This window comes from Myotis yumanensis, unplaced genomic scaffold, assembly GCF_028538775.1.
Source record: "Myotis yumanensis isolate MYYU_CA2020_CCGP unplaced genomic scaffold, mMyoYum1.0.hap1 SCAF_1, whole genome shotgun sequence".
Lineage (NCBI taxonomy): Eukaryota > Metazoa > Chordata > Mammalia > Chiroptera > Vespertilionidae > Myotis > Myotis yumanensis.
The window spans coordinates 191082895-191096823 of record NW_027223752.1 but is presented as its reverse complement, the minus strand read 5'-3'; the positions used below and the strand labels follow the sequence as shown (position 1 = coordinate 191096823).

The following is a 13929-nucleotide window of genomic DNA, read 5'->3' as shown; positions in this document are numbered from 1 at the left end:
GCATATACAAAGGCGCAGCTGTGCCCTACAGTTTGCCTCATTCATTTTTGCCAAATCGGTTTGACTTCCCAAGGCTTGCTCTTTCAGAAGTGCTCTATTAGCACTCCAGTGGTTTGATGCAATTCTGACAACAAATGAGTAGGAAAGGGGATAACTCACAGAAAATTGCTTACAGTCCACATCTTTGATGGACGGAGATGAAGAGGCAAAATGTGAAGGGGAAAATATGGAAATTAATGCATAATTAGTGGCTTAGCAAAGGCCCACGCCTTGTCAGAGCCACGTGTGGGAAGGGGCCTCCCGGGGAGGGTGCCGGGCCTGGTGAAGTGTCAGTGGAAGGGGGGGCTGCCACGCCAGGATCACAGGAAAGGATTGCTCTGTCCAAACCGAGCCCTTGCAATTTCTTCATGTAGATGTGCAGTGTATCTGGGCTCGGTGTCTCTACTGACGGGGGAGGAGGGGGGTGTGGTATGGGTCCTCAGAAAAGACTATCTTCCTCCTCCTTTGTGGCCACTATAACTCATACTCATACCTGGGAGCAGGCGGGCCATAGTGCCTGAGGCAGCCTGTGTGCAGATGGCAGGCTCCAGGCCCCCAGATCTGAGCTGCCCTGGGGTGGTAGGGGTTTTGGGATCTGCTATAGAGGTAGTTTGGTAAAGTCTGGGCTGGTCTCCTGGTACAGTGCTACTGTGGTGCTGTGAGGTGTGTGAGAACATTGATAAGAACAAATGGAGACCCCAACCAAAGGCTTCTAACCAGGAAGTTAACCTCTGACCCAGGGTGCATCATTTAGTCCCATCCTGGGGGCTTGTAAAACTGGTCTTCTTCAACCACATGTCACTTTCCGAGTCAAGATAGAGAATGCCTTTCTGTGAAAAGTTTCGCTAAGCCTTAAAATGCGTTGACCAAAATGTAGTCCCTACCAAATCAGGCCTACTCTGTGGGTTTTAAACCGGATGAAATGGTTTCTGTGTTGTTGTTGTTGTTTTGTTTGTTGTTGTTTTTATGAATAGAGATGGAACAAAAAAATTTCACTGAAATCTAACTCATTTGGCCCTCTCCTCCATTCAGATCCAGGCAGTGCTGGTGAGCTAGGGCAGAGTCAGTAGTCGGGGTTCAAGTCCTGGCCCTGCTACCACTCAATTCCTCAACCTCTCTGGGCCTCAGTTTCCTCATTTGTAAAGCGAGGAGTGGAGCTAGATCAGGAGACAGACTTAGTAAAAGGACTTTTTGTATAATGGGCCAGGTAGTAACCCAACCTGAGCTTCATGCCATGGTCCCTTCCCCACTTCTGGCTGTTGTTTGGGGTAGAGGGAACTCAATCAACTTAAACAGGTTTCTTTTTGTTTTATACTGAAGGACTTTTCAGAGCCTTTAAGATAAGCAGTGGATGGCAGACTGGTTACATCAAATTACTTGGGAAGCATTGAAATACTACAGGTTATTTTGCCTTAGCCCGGCATCTCAAGTCAGCATCTCTGGGGGTGGAGTTAGGAAACTGTTTAGAAAAGTCCAGCGAAACGCGAGTAGGCAGTGCTGATGTGCCATGGGGTTGGGAGCCACTGTGCACTGTGACCCTCCTAAAGGGAGGTCACACATAGCATTTTCCCTTTACTTTTTTGTCTTGGGAACCCCTCTGTTTGAGATCTCTTGAACTAGTGATCGCTGGAACACTTTGAGTACTGCTTCTTTTTTAAAATATATTTTTATTGATTTCAGAGAGGAAGGGATAGGGAGAGAGAGAAACTTCAATGATGAGAGAGAATCATTGATTGGTTGCCTCCTGCACGCCCCTACTGGGGATCGAGCCCACAACCGGGGCGTGTGCTCTGACTGAGAATTGAACTGTGACCTTCTGGTTCATGGGTCAACGCCCAACCACTGAGCCACGCTGACTGGGCTGGGTAGTGCTTCTTCGTAGCGTTTCTATAAACTGTGTCCCATTGCTTGTGAGAAAGAGGAGGGACTGTATTCACTATCCTGAAATCATCAAAAGCTGAGTTTCCCCCCAAATCTTTTTCCTTTGGCAATTCTGATCCAAGTAATGGTGATGAGGTTTATTGGAAATGAACAAAATCAAATTCATGAATTACTTTGTTGTTCTATTATCAACACATTTCTATGTCTCTATGGCTTACATTTTCAAGTCCAAATATCACTATTAATATTAGCCAACATTAGCATTGGCCAAATTTGCTTTAGTCTCATAAGATAATGTGAAAGCTAACTATACCTCTGGAATCCCAAACATAGGATTGCTGATTAACAGGGAGTGTTGATTCTCTTGAGGGCAGGGGAACTTACTTTAATCAACCAATAAAAGCATGTATTGTAGAAGTAGAAACAATCCTAATTAAGACATTTTCTAATTGTTTAGACCTTTGTATACCTACATGGGTGTGTACTCGCACCACCTGGATGTCCCTTTACTCCTTCTACAGGACAAGTGTGCATGCTGGGGTGCTGTGCATGGTGCCTGGGGTCACCCACGGGTGCTAGCCAGTTTGGAGTCAGCACGTTGGATGAATGTGGCCCACAGGTTAAGGTGGATAATCCTGCAGGCCCGTGTTACTGTGACAACTCTTGTTCCCAGGAAACTAGAAGGGAGAAGTAGCAATAGCACCTTATAAAATGCCAGCAAATGCTTCTCTGTTTGTATGGGTGTGGGTGTGGGGTTTCTTAAGCTGTGTTACTGAAGGTAATATTTCCATAAATATATTTGTTCTGACTTAGAGATCAAGCTGAGGCATGGCATTTGATTTAAATTATTGGGCTCTACGGCCTGCAGGATTATCAGGGGGAGGATGGGGTTTAAAATAAAAATAAGACTCCACCCTGCTCTATTATGATTGGTAATACAACTTTAAAAGTAGCAATTTTGTGAAATACCTTTAGGTACCCTATTGGCTCTTTAGATGGTTCGCTGAGTCTGTTTTCTAAACTGGGGACAGGAGGGAAATGAGTGGGAAAGGGTAATATTTTTGTTAAGCACTGAGTGCTTTGCTCACTTTGCCGCCATTCATTCCCAGAATCATTTCCCTGGAAGGTAAGTCCTGCTGTGTCCACTCACATCTTATACATTGAGGCTTAGAGGCTGTGCCCTTGCCTAGATTAGTCAGTACCTCGCTATGGCCAGAATCCAAGCCTTGATCTGTCTGGCCCTAGTACCCATGCATTTCTCTCCCTACGCACACCACCTCTCTCCCCTAAAAGTCTTAATCTTATCTTCGGGGTCTACCTGGTGTGCTGATCTGGAAGATGCCGCCCAGCCCAGCCCAGGCTTTCTGTGTGTGACTATGTGGGATAAGACTTGGCCAGCAGGAGACAGCCCGTTAGTGCTGCCCGGTGCTTACGGACTCATCCTTGTTCTTGATGCACTTGTCTTTCTGGTCACCGCAAAACTAAAGAGGAGATGGTGCCCTTTTCTGTGTCTTTGACATGGTAAATGGCAGCCTTATCTAATTTTTGGAAGATGGTGGGTAGAAATTCTATGAACTGAAGTTTCTTATGCAATTTTATGACACTGTCCTTGTTTGTGACTTTTGAATAGTCTTCAGGAGACATACGAAGCAAAAAGGAATGAATTTCTGGGAGAGCTTCAGAAGAAAGAAGAGGAAATGAGACAGATGTTTGTTATGAGAGTGAAGGAGAAAGAAGCTGAACTTAAAGAGGCAGAGAAAGAGGTAAGCCATCTACCTGTCCTTTTTCAAGGGAGAGAAATAAGCAAGGTATTTTATTAATACTTCACATTTTATGGGACTTCATGCTGTTCTAAGTACCTTCTACAAACATTTTATCACTTGCATGGCATACTGTCCTGGCAAGAAAAGCAGGTCAGATATTCTCATCCCCATTTTACAGATGATAAAACTGAGTTATAAAGGTTAAGCAATTTATGCAGTCATATACCTAGTTAATAGCAACGCTGAAACTAAAACTCAATCTTAGGTTTCCAGACCTGGTACCATTTTCTTTGTACTTCTGTATTTCCTCAGTATACACGTCTTAAAATATGAGATTTGAGATTCTGTGGTTATTATTATTTTCATAGTCTATCAGCAATTCAGTTAGCTGAACAGTGGATGGCCCTTCAGCACTGATAGGTGATGGTCTCTGTATACCAAGTATGTCAAACTCGAGGCATGCAGCCTGCCGGCTGTGAGTTTGACATGTTTTCCACTGTACATTTGCTCACACTTCCCTCTTTGTGGACATGCACGCTCTACTCCAACATCCCTTTGACTTGTCTTATTCCCCATGACCAGGCCAAATTGACTGCTTCCTAGAGGTTCCCATGTATTTCTGCTATAATACTCATCCCAGAGAGAGAGGGGGAGAGAGAGAGAGAGAGAGAGAGAGAGAGAGAGAGAGAGAGAGAGAGAGAGAGAGGTCACTCATCCTATTGAGAGAGAGAAAGAGACAGAAATATGTTTGCCCCCAATGATAGATCATGAGTATCTCGAGTGCAATACATTTACAAATAAAACTGCTTAATTAATTTCCTCACCATCCCCTCTTAATTGATTCTGATAAAGACAACTGAAACTTAGAGCCCTAGCTGGTTTGGCTCAATAGATAGACTGTCAGCCTGCAGACTGGAGGATCCCAGGTTTGATCCCAGTCAAGGGCACATGCCCAGGTTGTGGGCTCGATCCCCAGTAGGGGGTGTGCAGGAGGCAGCCAATCAATGATTCTCTCTCATCATTGATGTTTCTATCTCTCTCTTCCTCTGAAATCAATAAAAATATATTTTAAGAAAAGACAATTGAAACTTAGAGATTAAGAACTACTCTTACCACTAGGGTGAGTTTCTTATTAGGAGCATGGATATGCTTTTTACAATGAATATGTATTTTATTATCAGAAAACTAGAGGCCTGGTGCACGAAATGCGTGCACTGGGGGAGGAGTGTCCCTCAGCCAGGCCTGCGGCCTCTCACAGTCCAGGGCCCCTCAGGGGATGTCTGACTGCTGCTTAAGCCGGCAGTTGGACAACCTTCTCGCAGTCCGGGACCCCTTGCTCCTTATTGCCCTCCTGCTCACTGCTCCTTAGTGCTGCCATGGAGGCGGGAGAGGCTCCCGCCACTGCCACTGCGCTCGCCAGCCGTGAGCCCGGCTTGTGGCTGAGCGGTGCTCGCCTGTGGGTCTGTGGGAGCACACTGACCACCAGGGGGCAGCTCCTGCATTGAGCATCTACCCCCTGGTGGTCAGTGCACATTATAGCAACCGGTCATTTTGTTCGTTCTGCCGTAACAGTCACTTAGGCTTTTATTATATACAAGTGTGCAAGGGTCCCCTTTAGCTCCACAGGTCCAAGTGTCAAAGGAGAACAGGGCTCCCCAAGGTGCTTTCCTGTCTCCGCATGGCTCTTCCGGAGCACCGGCCGCTGATGCGCTTCTGCAATTAGAGCACAGGCAGCAGCGTGGCGCAGGCCTTGTTCTGAGCAGGGCCGAGTCACCTCATACCGGTCCCCTTGCTACGCCCTTCACCACGCCTGTCCTGTCCTCTCCAGCTCCACGAGAAGTTTGACCTCCTGAAGCGGACACACCAAGAAGAGAAGAAGAAAGTGGAAGACAAGAAGAAGGAGCTGGAGGAGGAGGTGAACAACTTCCAGAAGAAGAAGGCGGCTGCCCAGTTGCTGCAGACCCAGGCCCAGCAGTCTGGGGCCCAGCAAACCAAGAAAGACAAGGATAAGAAAAAGTAAGCAGGTGTCCCCCCCTGGTGCTGGGGCCTCTAACAGTTTATTCCTCTTGCATGTCTCTACTTCTCCCATTTCCAGACTGGAAACTGGTCTGTTACTAGGAAGATCCAAGCAAGTATTTTCTCTACAGTGCAGGGAAGAAGATACAGGTTTTTAAAGTATTTCTAAAGGATGCACATTACTTCATGAGGCTTGACCACATGACCCAGCAGTCAGGACTGGACTCACTTTTGTCTCCAGTCTCGTCTTCTGCACCAGCACTAGGACTTTGGGGAAGACGGTTTATTTCTCTCACGACCCTTTGGAGATGGTCCTCGTGACTCCCGATAAAGAGCATCCTAAAGTTACGATTGTCAGTTATTTTTCCAGTCTGCGTTGTTAGGCTTGATCAGCCAGTCATTGATTCCCCAGATGAAAGATTTGGAAGAATTGCTAGTGGCCACTAGTTTTCCTCTAAATTCAACAAGATGGTTAGTTGTTTTCTTGGGGAAATGGGATCACAATCCTATCCAGTTAAGCCCACCCACAACAACCCTCAAGACACGCCTGTACCCACGCACAGAGCAACATTTTTAAACATGGCTGTGGTTTAATGAGCCAAAGGTCAGAGCCTGCTCTCGTGTCGGTCACTTCCCGTGATGCTCCAGTGGCAGCTCCCGAATCCACAGGAGCTCTGGGCCTTCCTTGTCATTCTCCGGTGATTTGAAGCTCATGTCAAATCCCTTAGAGACTAGACAGTGCAGTTTAAGGCATTGGCTGCCGGTTTGGCAGGAGGCTCAGGGTCAGTGAGATGCCTGGACAAGCTGTGTGTGGCCACCCGGGGACGCTGCCCTGCTTGGTGCGGGCAGTGCTCTCAGGGCAGCAGTAGGACAACTCGGAATGTGCTTGGGATTCCTGCTCTCCATCCCGAGACGCTAACGTTCTAGGGGAAAAGCTGACCTGCAAACCATAAAAATGGTGGCACTTGAGCAGGCAGAGACCCTTTTTTTTAAATATAAAAGATAGGATTGAGTCTGCACAGGAATTGAGACCTGCCCTAGGGACTGGTCACTGTGTCTTGGTGAACAGACGCCCCTTGAGGAATCGTGTCACGAAGCCCATGGTAGAAATCAAACGGAGAGAGTTTTACATTGTACTCTGCAAACTGGACCAGCGCGGAGGCAGCAGAGAGTGCGTCAGGAGAGCAAAGGGCAGGCACGTTTTCTAAGCAATAGAGGCGTCAGTGTGGAGGAGGTATCGTTTTAACAGGGTTGGTACAGACCCAAGTGATGAAAGGACTCCAAGGGCTGAAAACTTAGTTCTGCTAGGTGAGTTCTGGCTAACGATTGCCTCGATCATAATCTAGTGCAGGAAAGCGCTTTGTAGCTACACACACTGCAGAGCGTCGGCCTCTGGTGGTGACATTCCCCGTGCAGAGCCAGTCCAGCAGCTGCTGCAGTGCAGACAAATGGAAAGCCATTTGACATCAGACCTTTGAGGATCCAAACTCACCCCAGACAGAAATAGGTATAAGGGTGTGTGTGTGTGTGTGTGTGTGTGTGTGTGTCTGTCTGTCTGTCTGTCTGTCTGTCTACATCTATAGGCATGAATGAGACAGGAAAAGCTGGTGACTCACAGCTTAGGAAACCCAAAGTTAAGTCTTTCTTACCCTGAAGCACTAATGTATGTAAAGGTCTATATTTTAGAACTAAAAATGTTTATAAAAGACCAGCAATGTTCTAAGGATATTTCACATATACTGGATGTGCCTTTAAGCAATAAAAATTCCAAGAGCTGATCGGTATTGTGCCTCCATTAAAAAAAAAATCTATCTAGTAACAGACTTCCCAGCGTAGGGAGGTTTTTCCTGTTGAGCATTTCAGGTTATTTTCTTCCCATCCTTGGACCTCAGCAATGTCTAATGCTCTCAAGTCATGTGAAGTATGTGTGAATTCTACGTTAGCCTTATTTATATATTCTCATTTATTATTCATGGAATTAGGCTTCATTTGGTGCACAGGTTTTGTGCCTGCCGATGGCATGTATTTTTCAGTAACTTCTAGGTTCCCACCCTTTTCCACACTTTACCATTTGAGCAGTGAAATCCACTGCCAGTTGGAGTCCTGAAGTGTAAAATTAAACAAAACAAAAACAAAAGAAGCACCACTCCTCTGACTGCCAGTGGAGAGTTTTGGGGAGAGAGGACCACGGAGAGACAGTAGCCAGGGTACCCAGAGCAGCACTGAAGTGAATGGAAGGCTCTCTTCCACGTGCAGCCGCGGGAGATGCTGGAGTCACTGTGCAGCCACTAGGAGCTGGCCTTGTTCTAGGGAGAGGACAACAAAGAGATGCTTATTTATTCACCTGCTATGTTCCCGCCTCAGAGCCTGACTCAGTGTTTCTAATAGTTCTAAATTCTGTTTCTTTCTATTTTAATGACATGCTCCCTTTCTAACGTAGGTAAGGCTTTATCCTTCTCCTTGACCTGTAGTGGCATGAGATCATATAACATTTCCTAAGATTACAGACACAGTAGAACTAACCCTGGCACTGCCATTAGCTGGACCCCACCTCCTGCCATCTCTGGCCACCAAGTCACTTTCCTTGTTTGCGGCTACACCGCACTGGTGGGACTGCCGGACGGTAAGTTGTTTAGTGGACAGTGTTCATCTTTTCTGAGAAGTGTGCACAGCTGCCAGCAGCCATTTGCTGGTTACGATACATTCATCCCAAAAGAAAGTTTTAAAATTCATCATTTTAAAACTGTACCTGGCTGGCATCTGATAACTATAGTTTATACAATCATCCACTCACTTTTTATTTATTTTGTATTGATTCTTGTTAAGGAATGAAGTTGCATGATTTGGACTTGCCTACAGTTAGACATGTGGATCTGGGATTTGGCACTGCCTTGAACCTAAAAGAGGGGAAGGCTCCTGGCATTGCTGTAGCCGTAACCACATAATGGTTGTCCTTTTTCATTTCCTTCCCAAGTGGATTAATAGCATGTCCTCCACCCACTGTATCGCAAGCCCCAAGTTAATTATTCAAAGTCATTTGTAGCAGATTTATTCTCTTACTCCAGAAGCTCAGAAATGGGAGCTGCAACTCCTATTTAGTACAGATGTGATGCCCAAATCGAACACCATAGATAATGGTTTTGTGTTATTGGATAAAATGAAAATCAAACAGTAAACCCTTCCATTAGGACATGTAGTGGTTTCACAGAGCCACCTGTGAATTCTAAATTACATGCAAATGGAAACTAACCACGTGTTCTTTAATTCAGTATTAAAACGTTGCTTTTGCTTGTCATGTGGAATAGCTTACTCAGATTTTTGGTTTCGATTTCTGTCAATTCCATAATCATTGCATGAGCATTCACCATCACCGAATGCTGGTGCTGGCGCTCCTAATTTCCCTTTATTTTTTTGTTATTATTTCTAACTTTTTTGTTTTGTTTTTTAACTTGCAGTGCAAGCTTCACATAAAGCCTGGCAAGCCAAGGATGGTCCCGCATTCACCTGCTTTTGCAGTAATATTGTATCGCTGCCATCTGTGTCCTTTTTTTTTTTTTTTTTACCTTTCCCCAGATACCAATAACTCTTAACTCATTTTGCTGAATGTTGTTGGGTGCTGGAAAGTGATAGAACAAGGGAATGACAGCAAAAGCTCTGTGCAGCTGGACTTGGCCTCTGGAAGTAAATGAGTTGCCTTTCATGCCTGTTCTGAGAGGCGGCAGGAAGCATGCCTGCTACTTGTATGTTGCTTTGGACGGAGGGAAGGAGGGTAAATGGCTACACGTTCGTCTGACAGGAAAACTCACCGCCTCAGCAGCTGAACCATAAACCTGAATATCCATGACAACTTACTGTTCTTAATTATTCATGATGGCAAAAGCCCTGAATTCACTCTCTGTCTCTTCTCCACACCCACCCCAAACCCAAGATAGCTTTGCACGTAGGCAGGCCGGTGGGTAAGCTGTATATGACTTTTAAACTTGCATGGATTGCTCATTGTTAAAATAACATTATTTGGTCTGGGTTGTGGGTCTGTTCAGACTGACTGTCTCTGCTTATGGCTTTAAAAATGTGTCTGAACCCCTAGCTCTCAAATTCTGGCCGAGTTGAACTGTAAGCGGATCAAGGCTACACTGATAAAAGTGAACATAATCATAGTTTCATAATCAGCAATCTCAAAAGTGGGATAAAGCAACATTGCTTAGCAGAAGCTACTAAGGGTGCCAATAACATTTTTCAATAATCATGAGAAGAAAATTTTCAGAAATCCTTCAAATAAAAAATGTGTTGTAAATTGTGTATCATCTGCAGCCCAAATTTGAGGGTGACTTGTCAATTTCAGGTAGAAATGGGAAAGAACATAACACAAACCCACAAGTCAAAGAAAATAGAAATTCAACTTCACCTCCAACCTCCTTGCATAGGGTCCTTTTGCTATTTGGCAATAAAGGGAAGAAAAAATATTACAGCTGGTCTTTCAAATCCAGTTGTCTTGAAGGAATTTCCTCACCTTTCCTTTCACAATTAGCTCACCTCCCTCTTTATGCCAATCAATGAAGGTTAGGACTAACCCATATGCCATGACATAAGCTGCCCCCCATTGTTGTATGGAAATGGGCATATGTAATCTTTTTTCCATACTGTTCCTTTATAAGGCTTATCCTTTCATCTTCTTGATTTTTCCCCCTCCTAATAACAAGATCCTACCAGCTTTCCCTCTAACTCTATAGTCTCCTGTTCTTACATGAAAGACTGCATTTCTCATGAACTCGATGCTTTAGTATTTCCTTCGGCATTTTCCTTCTGGACTTACTAGTCCTACGTAAATAGCATAGAGTGCACTGCACCTCCCCTGACACAAACACACACACACACATTTTTAAGTCTATAGATGATTCCAGTCAAGATTATTTTTCCCTTCTCTTGGTCCTCAACCATGCTCTTAGGAGAAAGGAATGGTCTTCCATGAACTGATTTGGCTTAATTAGGCCAAGTTAAGAAATCGGTTTCATTGAAGCACTAAGGAAGCTGGGGCAGAAACTGCAAACTAGGAGCAGCGTTAGTGATACAGAGACAGGTTTCAGGGTAACTGGGCCAAGGTTTCTGTTTTTGTCTTTTTTTTTTCTTTTTACGATTCTAGTGTGATGCTGGCTGTGGAGCAGCGGCTATCGGATGGCTTGCTGATTCTAACCACGGGCTGAATTTGCTCATTTGCTTGCACCAGACAAAAGCTTGAATCCTCGTGTGGTATGCTTGTCCCAGCCGCTGCTTGTGTGAGCATTTTTGTGCTTTGTAACAGAAAATACACTTCTAAATTCTCAAAATTCATCACTTTAAAATCATTTTTAGAGCATCACTAAACCCTCTTTAAAGCGAGCCTAGCCGTGAAAGGCATCCAGCTGACTTTGATTCCAAGATTATTGATTGATTTTTCCCCATTAAATTTTCACAGTAAGAGAAATCATATGGAGAGTCAGAGAATAAAAAGCCAAAAGAAATAGATAGTCTAGAGAAGCTTTTTAAAAATGCGTTGCTCCTGAACTTTCTCCTCCCCCTGCTCCCTGGCCCTGTTTGGTTTGTTATTGCTGTCCTTCTTTCTGTATCTGTGCCTTTTTCCACAGTAGTCCTTGGCTCTGCACGGAGTAAATGATACCCTCCAATCTAATTGGATGTGCTTTCGCCTTTGCATGTAAGTACGGTAGTAAGAAACCTTTGAGATTTTTCTGACTTTAAAATGAGAGAAACATATGGGATAGGTGGATTTTTTTTTTTTTTCCTTTTTGGATGGGGAAAGGGAAGTAATGGTTTGAGAAGCTTTTGGTTTAAAAATAAAAGCTAACTATATTTAAAATTGCCAATTTTATATCATTTTTCATGAGAAACACATAAATTCAGTTTTTCTTTGATATCAGTATGGAAGTCAGAAATTACTAGTCCCCCACCACACAGCATTGTGGGTGTCAGATATATTACAGACGGCCCCTGGTTCTATGTAAATACAGTTAGAATGAGAAACTGCCACCTTCCACTGGAGAAAATCAAGAGGAAATATTGCTTATGCTAGGCTGCCTCTATGGCTGTTTAATTTTTTGTGATCTTGCTTGAATGGCCTGGCCCTCGTGCTAATGGCTGGCAGTGATCGCCTCTTTTTTTTAAGCCAGACGGCTCCAGCTGGCCCCTCCCCACATCTCCTGTTCAATCATAATGGCCAACCTTGTGCCTCTCCTGGACTTCAGATACCATAGTAGTTGTGCATGCAGTAGGATGTGGTGGGAAAACATTTATGAGGATTTATTGGGAGGTCAGACTGTGTTTTCCAGCTTAGGCTCTTTATTAATTGGTCAGGAGTCTGTCCAGAAAGGGCACCTCCAACGGGGACATTTAACGTAAAGCTGGGCACAGGCTACTTATCTTCCTCCTCTGCTTTGTAATCTCACCAGCAATAAAAATATTCTTCACATCTGTGCACCTCAAACAAATAGACTTGGTTTCCTCACTTCCTTGACATGTCCATGTGTTTCACATACAGTTTGATCAGGCTTTTCAGCTGTTATCACCCTTGTCATACTGTCTCTGTGTGGTCCTACCAAAGCTGTCCATTCAGACCATCTGCTGTTTCATTTGCAAGTGTTTGAAACTGTCAAGTCTCAGCTTCCAGAAGTCTTGGTTCCATTAACAGAATATGTATGTATGACTCCTGAGTGGAAATTATGACCTACAAAGTCTAGATTGTATGTAGGTATGAAGGGAATTTTTTTAATAAATTGAAAATTAAGCTGTGAACAGCATTAGAACTTTGTCTATTTCTTAATTTTAAAATATGCTGATATGCCTTAAACTGTAGTTGTAGATCATTGTCATTTTGCTATTTGAAAATAACCAATGTGTTTCTAAAACTGTTGTGTAATCTACTTTCAGTGTTAATGCAAAATTGTCATATATGTAAGCTGCATGTTTGCCTTGTCTTTTTTAAAAAAAACTAAAATAATTGTATCGATGTGAAGCATATCATTTTTTCAAGTATGAGGGTAATCACTTAGCAAACATGCTCAGTAATGTGGTGTCTGTTACGGCAGGAGAGTGTGGCCAGGTAATCTATGCATATATCACTAGTGCCAACACACAGCGTGGGGGGAAATATATTTTTACCCAAACATCGTGTGCCCTTTTGTGAGTTCTTTTAGTCCCTGTTTGATATGCATGTGCACCCATGCTGATTACACGGGAAAAAAGGAACAGGGAAGAGGCCCCGGCTTCCCTGCCTCGTCTGGTGGGCAGCACCCATTTCGCCAAGATACCATCTGGTGTCCTGTGCTTCACAGGCCGTCTCTACCACTTTCTCCCCCTTTCCCAGGCCCTTCCGTCCTGGCCAGTGTCCCCTGGTGCCCACTGCCCAGGCCCAGCGGAGGCACCTCTTCGTGCCTGGCCTTTGCTGCGCTCACACCTGTGCTCAGGGAAGTCGTTCCTTTAACTGACCCTGCTGTCCTCTCCCAGTTCGTTAGAGAGACACTCTTATTTTTAAGCCTTTATGAACCACATTTGAATCTGAACTTTCTTTTTTCTCTTCTGTAGCTTCTTCTTTATGTAACCATCCTGTTGACAAGCCCTACTCTCTCCTAATGGACATAGAGCATTAGAAGAGCAGGAGCTGTCTGTTCACACGTGTTGGGGAAGAGTTACCTCATTTCCACCATCGCCTCCTTTTAAAGTCTGGGTTGAATATTTCACTGTTGTTTGTATTTGTCAATGTCTGTTTACAAGCCACTACCCATAGTGGTTACTGAAGTGACTTATCACTACCAAAAAGTTATACTATTTACAAGGAAATCGAGTGAAACAGAACTGAGGCCAAGACCCAAGGTGGCCCTGTGTCGGGACTCTCTTGCTTAACGGTCAGGTTCTTGACGTTGCTGTCCAAGAATTCACGGACTGAAGACAGCACGTGCCCTGACCCGAGGCGGCCCCACCTGCAGGGTTCACAAACTTGACCTCATGTTAACTCCATACCTCTGCCCCATGAATGACATTCTGAACAACCCCATTAGGACCTTCTCAACCATAAATCAGGCCATGAGATCTGGGCAACGTTTTTCTTCCCTTTGTTAATTTTATGGGTTGTTTTGGAGTTTGGGTGGGTTTTTTTCTTAAATATTTGGTATTGCATGAACAGAGATGGCTGCATCTTTTTTTAGTTGGTGTGTTCTACTGATATAATGTTTTTATTTTTCAG

General features: G+C 44.3%; 1 protein-coding gene across 6 annotated transcripts in view; it reads left to right on the top strand.

The window, feature by feature from the left end:
* The window catches only part of SEPTIN11 (septin 11), a 96527-nt gene that overhangs the window by 75532 nt on the left and 7066 nt on the right, over nucleotides 1-13929 (top strand). Inside the window, exons 8-11 of one of the 6 annotated variants that reach the window (XM_070394410.1) lie at nucleotides 3551-3683; nucleotides 5512-5699; nucleotides 11321-11388; nucleotides 13272-13914. In XM_070394410.1, coding sequence (XP_070250511.1) covers nucleotides 3551-3683; nucleotides 5512-5699; nucleotides 11321-11345 — 346 coding nt within the window. In that variant the 3' untranslated portion in view covers nucleotides 11346-11388; nucleotides 13272-13914. Of the gene's footprint in view, nucleotides 1-3550; nucleotides 3684-5511; nucleotides 5700-8139; nucleotides 9129-9154; nucleotides 12471-13271; nucleotides 13915-13929 lie in introns of those variants that run through there. The other 5 variants (XM_070394402.1, XM_070394428.1, XM_070394392.1 and 2 more) reach the window with 5 other exon arrangements.